The 9,210-nt window shown below is 34.1% G+C and overlaps 1 protein-coding gene across 1 annotated transcript; it reads right to left on the bottom strand.

The window, feature by feature from the left end:
* Positions 1 to 3,208: 3,208 nt before the first annotated feature.
* On the bottom strand, positions 3,209 to 9,035 carry LOC115991171 (cysteine-rich receptor-like protein kinase 10). Its single transcript, XM_031114907.1, has 7 exons — positions 8,231 to 9,035; positions 6,299 to 6,418; positions 6,005 to 6,195; positions 5,633 to 5,843; positions 5,218 to 5,455; positions 3,656 to 3,806; positions 3,209 to 3,566 (listed from the first exon to the last, which is right to left on the bottom strand). The coding sequence occupies exons 1-7, from the start codon at positions 9,033 to 9,035 to the stop codon at positions 3,261 to 3,263; spliced, it is 2,022 nt and encodes a 673-aa protein (XP_030970767.1). The 3' UTR covers positions 3,209 to 3,260.
* Positions 9,036 to 9,210: the final 175 nt, after the last annotated feature.

The raw sequence follows: 9,210 nt of genomic DNA, 5'->3' as shown, positions 1-9,210 counted from the left end.
AGAGATAATAAAGTGGTTAAGGGGTGGAGCCCCTTGCCCACTAGCACAATTGACTTTTAGCAAGAAAAGGGAATAAATTTAGGGATGGAAAAGGGTTTTGCCGATTAGGTAAAGGTAATAACTATGGTCAGAAATTTTCAAGAAGAAATTAGCAGCAAGGAACTTTGATGGTCAACGTAGTAGGTGGAGAAAGATAAAAGGGGGATTGTTTGATAATATATAATAAAGAAGAGAAGAAACTCGTAAGAGATGATGAAAAGGGGATGGCTACAGATGAAGAAAAAGAACAGGAGAAAAAGGAATAGAAAACCTCGAGCCTAAACACAGGTTAGGAAGGCTTGACCGTTCTCAAGGAGACCTTAGTTGCCCTTGCAACTAGGTGCCTACTAGGCTACTACTACAAACAATCAGACCCGAGTTCATCCTACGGCCACGGATCCTTCAGAAAATTTATCATAAGAGGAAGAATATAATAATTTTGATTTTTTATATTAAATTCTGTGCTGCTGTGTCAATGTTCCGTGGCATTGATTGAAAGGTCTGTTTAGTATTTGATCAAAGTTGAAACAAATTAGTGAAAAAAATAAATGAAAATAATTTTAGTGCAAAGACATAAATGTTCAGGGATTGTTGTGCAGTTTAACTTTTTTTATTTTTTAAGATAATTACAATATATTACTAATTTTATAATTCGAATACTTTCTTTTCCCCTCTTAAATTGTCAACATTTTGTGCATTTGAAGGTGTCAATTCAACCATAAGTAGGGGTGTCCACTCAGACTCGGACCCGATCCAACCGACCAGACCCGATTAGAACCAACCCACCCACGATTGATCCGTGAGCTCCGATGGTCGGCGGCGAGTTACAAAGCCCAGAAACCGAGTTTGGTGGGTCGGTTGGCGGGTTCTCTCCTTTAAAACTCGCCTCAATGACCCAACCGAAGACTTACAAAAATCCGGTGATTCAAGCTTTTTCTAGTGAGTTTTTGGTCAAATTACTTGAGATCCAACAAGATTTATGCCGGATTTTGGGAGATCTTAGCCAGATCTAGTGGAAATCTCACCAGATTTAGCGAGATCTCACCAGATCCAGTGAGATCTCCGCCAGATTTGGCGATTTTTTGACTGAAAAAAAGATTTTGAAAGATTTTTCCACTATGGACGACCTGACCGTGCCCGACCGCTTTCCGATGCTGATTTGACCACTTCAATTTGACTCTCTTGTCAGTCGGCGGCGGATCTGAACTTCCACCACCCGATTTTGTCGGGTTGGTCGCGAGTTGGGCACAAACTGGACCCGGACCAACCCGTGGACACCCCTAAATACAAAGTTCTTGGCAATTTACCCTTTTATTTATTATTATGACCATATTTCAGGTTTAGACATTTCATTTGGACCAACATTATCACCGAATAGGTGGTAATATAATTGATTTAACATAAGATTGACATATCTGAAAATGGTTATTACAAACATTTGATTTAACATAAGATTCACATATATGAAACTGAATCATAATATGGGTCTAGTCCCAAAAAATCTCAAGATGAAAAAAAAAAATCTTCCTGTGTTCAAATGCAAATAAATTAAAATTCACTATTGAGGCTAGCTTACATATACATCAAAGCATCTAGCAAATTTAGATGTATTTCTAATTAGAAGTCTTATCACATATATGATTCAGTCCTCCTTTGATGATAGATCTCTATTCCTTCGTGTTTTGTTTTCCTTAATTTGGTATATGTGCTAATTCAATCTAATTCCTGAGTGGAAGCAAATATGAGATTAAGTTCTGCAAGGACGTGGTGTAAAACTCATGTTTACTCTTCCAATCCCAATATGCTACTGTAGGAGGCAAAAATTTTAAGCCAATCATAAAATGCCACATCAAAATTTAGTGGCAAATTTCAAATTAATGTCATTAAATTAATTAAACTACATGATGACATGTGTCATCCAAATTGATATTACATTGACATGTTGAAATTCGCCACATGTCATTTGGCCCACAAGATAAAGATAAATTTCCTATTCAAAATTTATGAATAATTATCTTTATAAATAAATAAAATAAAGATAAATTTTCTATTCAAAATTGATAGATAATTATCTTTATTAAAATAAATTAAATAGAGATAATTATTTATCTTTATTGATTATTATCTTTATCAAAATATGATATTTATCAAAATAGATAAATAGAGATAATTATCTCTAAGAAGAATTTGAGCCAATCAAAAGTCTACTACATACTTTCAAGTATATAAATTCGAAGTGGAGTTTATCCTCTAAAATCACTATAAATAGAGGACATCTCCTCTCATTTTCGAGACCAAGTTTTCAAAGGGTCCAAGCTCTGGAGAAATTCTGTCTCAAGAATCTTTGAAAAGCTTGAAGCATTTTTGAAGAACTTGAAGAACATTCAAAGGGCTTGAAGAACTTGAAGATCAACAAATCTCTATCAAGCTCAAGGCTAGAGATTCGTTGAGAAGATCATTCAATCCATCTTGCAACCAAAGTCAAGAAGATCTATTGTTCGAGTTCTTTGAAGTTCTATTGGAATTAAGCTAAAAAGCCTCCATAAACCTCAACAAACCCAAATCTTTGAAGCTCAACAGATCAAGCCTCTAAAGTCCCGAAGAACTTCAACCCTAGAGCCTTCACATTCGAAGACTTGAAGAACAATAAATCTCTAATAAGCTCAAAGCTAGAGATTTGTTGTGAAGACCGTTCAATCCATCTACCAACCAAAGTCAAGAAGATCTCTTGTTCGAGTCAAGTTCAAAGAAGATAGAATCAGAGGGTATTCTTTTGTAAAAGAATTGAAATAGAGATTGTACTCATTATTCATCAATACAAATTTATATTTGCAAACCATATTTCTTTTTAATTGTCTGATTATCTACAATTGAGAAATTTTGTGTTTACAGCTACATCATCTTATTACATATTTAAGAATAAGTACAACCACACCTAATCAATTCTAATACCCATATATAAATCCAACTAAATTGGGAATTTATTAAAATTTTATTTGGTGTGGTAGGATGTATTGAATTTTAAGTAAAATGCTGACGTGGCAATCACTTATTGGATGGTGCAAAACATGAGTTTTACACTCCATCTTTACCAAATTCAGACTCTACAAATATATATAGATGGTAAGAATAAGTACAAAAATAGAACGTATGTTTGTACAAGTGCTATTGTTCCAAAACCTCACTACATCATGAATAGCATGCTCCAGTTAATCTATTCACTAACTAGAAGCACTTGTTGAAGATTGATCAGATATGACAGATTCCATTCCAGTGCCAATTGAAGATTTATCAGACATGATTAACCTATCTACAGAAAATGGAGGTGCCGAGGGCTGAGGAAGATTTATCGATTTACTTGCAAGCATCAAAATGACCCTTGACATGGTAGGTCTATCATTTGGATCTTCTTGAACACATAACAATGCGATATGGATCAATCTCAAAGCCTCACTTGTGGGACAACTATCAACTATAGTCTTATCTATCAACTCCAGTCCTTTGCCTTCATTCCATAGTCGCCATACCTATTGGTAAATTATTATTTTTTAAGTTTTACAATAATAAGTGTAAACTTAATTGGAGCACAATATACATATGAGGAAGAAATACGTACATATGATGGAAGACTTTGTGCACGCTCTAGATGATAAAAGCCACTATTCTTTTTTCCACTAACAATTTCTAGCATTAGAATTCCAAAGCTATAAACATCAGACTTTATTGAAAATAGTCCCTCCATTGCATACTCTGGTGCCATGTATCCGCTATTCAAAAAGAGAAAAAAACGTATTATTATAAAGTTTGATTTCAAAAACTATAAAAGAGAATGAAGGAAGAGTTGTCCTAAATATACTATGATAGCATAAGAGTTATTTATTTATTTATTATGTATAGCATTAGAGCATAAGTCACTTTGATATAACCATGACTTATGGAAATTGGGCATCCTTACTTTGCAATTTTATTTATTTATTATGGTTTTAAAAACCAGATCAAATTGGTCGGTTCAATTGGGAACTGAACCCTAATTCATTTTGGCAAAACTGTCAAAACCAATAAAAACTGAAAACTAAATCCTTTTCTAATTCTTTGACCAGTCCGGTTTTTAAAACAATGGTTCTTATAGTGCTTTCTTTAAAATTATAGCACTAATATCAGCCTTAGTGAACTAGTTTCTCAACAAAAATTGATTAAACTCAACTAAAATAACCGTACATTAGCCTTAACATTTTATCAAAAAATTTAACAATGAATAGTATCTTGCTACGTCAAAAGGAAATTTATTTTTTTATTCCAAAGCTCTCTCTCTCTCCTCATCTGTGACACTCTCTCCCTTTTCTCACCTACCTATCGCTCCACTAAACTAGTGCCCAAATCTGGGTTTTGTAATTGACTCAAAAGGGTGTCCAGATCATCAACTAGTTTAGAAGTTCTTTCTAGTTAGATTATCATCAACTAGTTTAGAAGTTCTTTCTAGTTTGATTAGGGTCAGATGTGGTGGAATGACACAAATTAATGATGATGAGTTTTAACAAATGGGTATGTGGAGATTGACAAGAATAGGAATAGGAGGGCAATTGGGTGTTTGAAAATTATCATTGCCACTGTTTTGGGACTTTCTTTGTGGATCTAATTCTAATGTGTCACTTTAAAAAAAAAAAAATCTTTTTGTTTTTTCCATCTTATTTTCTTACGAAAATGATAAAATAGAAGAAAATTTTCGTTCCAGGTGGTTGAAGAGAATTGGGTTTGTAATGGTTTGTGTGGGTGGCAATTTGGTAGGTGGTGGTTTGGGCTAGTTTGTGCAACACAGTGCTATGTCTTTTTTTGGCTGAAAATTGGGTAGAGTTAAGGGAGAAAAAAATAGCATTTATATGGAGTAGAGAACTAAATATTGAGGCTGATGTAAAAAGTGAAGTTCTTTGGCTAAAATCTTGTAGAGTTTGATGTGAATACTCTAATAATTGAAATTGTAGAGTTTTCCACTTAATTTCATTGGTTTAATTTGTGCTAAAATATAATTTGAAAAACGAATTGCAAAACCATAACTCTCCTAAAGCATGCATGCAAGTGGAAACAAGCCAAAGTTTGATCGTGTCTTAAATATTTTTCCTCAGAAAGTAACATTAGTGATTTGTGGGAATAAAATTCAAATGAATTGAAACGATTGCTTACTATGTACCCACGATTCTGATAGTGTTGGCTTCAATTTGATTGCTCCCGAAAATCCTAGCGGTACCAAAATCTGATATCTTTGGATTCATTTCACCATCTAACAACACATTACTTGCTTTCATATCCCTATGGATGATTTTCAGTCGAGAGTCCTCATGTAGATATTGAAGGCCCTTAGCAATCCCATTGACAATGTTTATGCGTTTAGCCCAGTCTAGTTCCTTACATTTTTTTGGATCTGCATTTTAATATTAAAGTTGTCGAAAAACTTTTTACATAAATTGGCCAATAATTAATGGTGCTAAAATTGAGAGAGAGAGAGAGAGAGAGAGAGAGAGAGAGAGAGAGAGAGAGAGAGAGAGAGAGAGAGAGAGAGAGAGAGAGAGAGAGAGAGAGAGAGAGAGAGAGAGCAAACCAAACAAGAAGGCGTCAAGACTAGTGTTGACCATGTATTCATAAACTAAAATTTGTTCATGTCCTTCCGAGCAGCATCCCAAGAGCCTCACTAGACTTTTATGCTGAAGTTTTGCAATTAAAATCACTTCGTTCTTAAACTCTTCAAGGCCTTGTTTAGATTTCATTGAGAGCCTTTTAACTGCTATTTCCTTTCCATCAATCAACTTGCCCTGGAAGCATTTTAAACATCCTTAATTTGTGGAAACTTATCACTCAGTATTGGTATACATACTTTGCTACATGTTACAACACTAAGGTTCACTGATAGTTCAAAAGATATGATCAAATCATTTCCAAACATGCAGATGGCAAAAATAAAGAGTCTTTTAACCTTGTAAACTGGGCCGAAACCACCTTCTCCAAGCTTATTCAAATCAGAGAAATTGTTTGTAGCAGTCAATATGGTACTCAAATCAAAGTTTTGCATTTCTCCACTATCGTCATCCCTTGCGTGCATATTGCTTTTCGTTAGGTGTATTGAACGTGTCCTTTGTAACGGAATTACTTGACTTGTGTCGCTCTCTGAGTAACAAATTTCATTTAAAAAAATCAATGACCATCTAAAAACACAATTTAAAAAAAAAAAAAATACCAAACCAAGCACAATGTATTAAATTAAATCTACCTTCTTCGTGTTTCCTCTTGCGAGAGGATGAAAAATACCAGAAACCCAAAAGAGCTGCAACTACAACAATTGATGATATGGTAATGATTACTGCCTTTGTTGTTTTCTTTCCTCCATCTCCTGTTGCTCATCATATAATATAACCTCAGTATGCTTAAAATTACTTAAGTTCACAAATCATTGATATATCATAATATCAATAACAATAAACGACATAAGAAGCTGCCCAAACTGTAATAGTCTTAACAGATAAGCCAAATCAAATCTATTAGCAACCCTTATTATCATCCTTATCAATTAGCAGAGACAATAGATTAAGGATTTAATGAAGGTCCTTAGAATCAAATGGGGAATGATTCGCTAGATGAATGTAATGCAACTATGCAAGTTCTGAAGTAAACATGAGGAGAACTTCTACAAGTTATAGACTAAAACATTCAACGTTTTTCTGACTTTAGCTAAGCTGCGGGTAGATTAATTTAGGTGTGAGGAGTGGAGTTAGTTGTTGATGTAAGTCCATTTGTCAGCATCTAATTACTCTATACACGTGTTAGCATTTGGTGTTTGCATTAGAGTTTGTTAGGTTCATTCCACACTCTACGGAGGTGGTTATTGGGGCTTGTAAACAGAATTGTTGTAATCAAGAAGAAGAATTCCATTTTATCAAATTCTTCATTTTATGTTTTCTCTGTTTTTGCATTTCTTTCCTTCTTGTATTGCTTTGCTTTTCAGGGCCTAAGGATTTTTTCTCCTGGCTCACCAAAACACTATCTTCCCAAATTGGGAAGAAAATGAGAGAGAAAATTTAGTAAAACTTTTTGGACAAAAATGCCCATTCAGGCCCACAGTGTGTATACTGTGTAAGTGCCTGCCCTGCCTTTGTTTCCTATTCCTTTAAAAAAAAAAAAAAAAAAAATCTAACTGGACCTGGGCGTGGCCTTTGTTTAATTGTTTCTAACCGCAGTGCTGCTGCCTTTTATTTTATTTTCTCCAATTCGTTTTTATTTTATTTTATTTGAACTGGGCATGATTTTTTTTTTTAATTTTTTTTTTTGGTGTGGTTTTGCTTTTTTGTTTTTTAATTGGACATGATTGGTTTTTTCGGTTGGTTGAATTTTTTTTTTTAATAAACTTAGTGTGATTATTTTTTTTTATTGTTTGTTTTTTTTAACTAGCTAATTTTTTAAATAAGGGCATATGTGTCAATTTATAAAAATTATATTTTCTATTCTCTCACTTTTTTTCTCAATCAAACAAAAAATTTTCAATCCCTTCACTTTTTCTCTCTCCCAATCAAACACAAATGAGAGAAAAATAAAATTTTTTCTATCTTCCCATTTTTCTATCCGCTCTTTAATTTCTATCCTTCCAACCAAACAGATCCTAAGTCCTTTGATTAAAATCTGTTTCCCCTCCAATCAGGCCTTTCTCAAATAATTTTTAAATTTGCCAAGTCTTATCTCATTCGAAGTTTTTTCTAGATAAAAAAGGTAAAAGAAAAAAAAAATCAAAGCATCTAATATATAATATATAATATATAATATATAATATCGAATGAGATAAGATTTAGTAAATTTATAAATTATTTAAGAATGGCTTGATTAAGGAAAAAAATCGCATCTAATACTAATACTACATAATATCGATAAGATTTTGAAATTGGGTTAGACTTGTTGGACACTGGACCCGTTGAGATGGTAACTCATGTCCATTTTTGGACACATGTCACCATTTGATCAGGTCTGGTGCATTGAATACATTAAATCTAAACCAAGTCCATTGAAATTTTCATTCAAATGATAAAAGAATTAGATTAATTTATTAAATTACAACTTTAAAAAATCTGAGTAATATATAATAATTGAACAATTTAATAAGCCCAAAATATTGAGAAGTAGATTTCCATGAAAATACCAAATCTATATGACTTACCGTTCCCAGGCGGCGGCTGTGGTGCTGGAGGCACGGATTGGGGCGGTGGTGGTGGTTGTAACGGCGTTGCTGGTGGTTGATCCGTGAAACTTTGGTTCTCGTACCTCAGATTGCAACTTGGGGCTAAAATTCGCCACCCTATTTTGGCTTGGCAACAATTTTTGGCTAAATCCATCAAGCCATTTAAGCACTGGACACATAAACCACCATCGATATCTCTAGTACACTGCACCAACCCATAACTTATCACGGACTGTCCGCTCAATATCACTGTCAGATTATCAGTGTCATACAACTTCTCATCTACATTGACACGCTTTATTAGAGAATCCAACAGAGTAAGCGAGTAAAAATCAGGTTGGTTAGCAGTATTCTGGCCAATAATCGCTGGTGACCACGATGCCACTCCAAAGAAACTAACATTGGAATACCTTAACATGCATTTATCGTACCATATAATTGCAGATTTATTAGATGCACACCGAGTTGTGATATCTTGGGTCGCATAGCTCAGACAGATTTGGCAGGTTTCATTAGAAACATCACCTCGGCAGAGGTAGAGGCCGTGGATGCCAATATTAGAGCTTTCGTTGTAGAAGCTGTAGTTTTGGGAAGCCTTTGATGATAGAGATTCCAACAAGACTGTGAGGTTGGATTTGTAATCGGCGTTGGCGGTTTCATTTGATTGATCTAAACAACTGTGGGTAGCGTAGGCTGCAGGCTGGGAATTAATGGAGCTGGAAAGTGCAAAGACTACACATAATATTAACAGAAAGGCTGTGGTGTTGTGAAGGAGGTAAAACATTTTGACTCCTATGGCTTCGACAGAAATTCGTCCATGAACATATATTCTTATGTTTAATATGAGTGAAAATATCTACCTTTATAAAAATCAGAAAATCTCGTCATGTAAAACGTTAATTTAATATGAATGAAAACATCGATCTACCTATATAAAAATCAGAAAATCTCGTCATAAA

Source organism: Quercus lobata, chromosome 5 (genome assembly GCF_001633185.2).
Source record: "Quercus lobata isolate SW786 chromosome 5, ValleyOak3.0 Primary Assembly, whole genome shotgun sequence".
In the NCBI taxonomy this organism is placed as follows: domain Eukaryota; kingdom Viridiplantae; phylum Streptophyta; class Magnoliopsida; order Fagales; family Fagaceae; genus Quercus; species Quercus lobata.
Note: the sequence above shows the minus strand (reverse complement) of the source record. Positions and strands in the feature narration are given on the sequence as shown.

Excerpts from the sequence above, each read along its gene's own strand:
- LOC115991171 (XM_031114907.1), bottom strand. The coding sequence starts at position 9,035 with ATGTTTTACCTCCTTCACAACACCACAGCCTTTCTGTTAATATTATGT. Across the intron at positions 5,844-6,004 it reads GTTTCGGCCCAGTTTACAAG|GGCAAGTTGATTGATGGAAA; the intron begins GTTAAAAGACTC and ends AAATGCTTCCAG. Across the intron at positions 3,567-3,655 it reads CACAAAGTCTTCCATCATAT|GTATGGCGACTATGGAATGA; the intron begins GTACGTATTTCT and ends ATTTACCAATAG.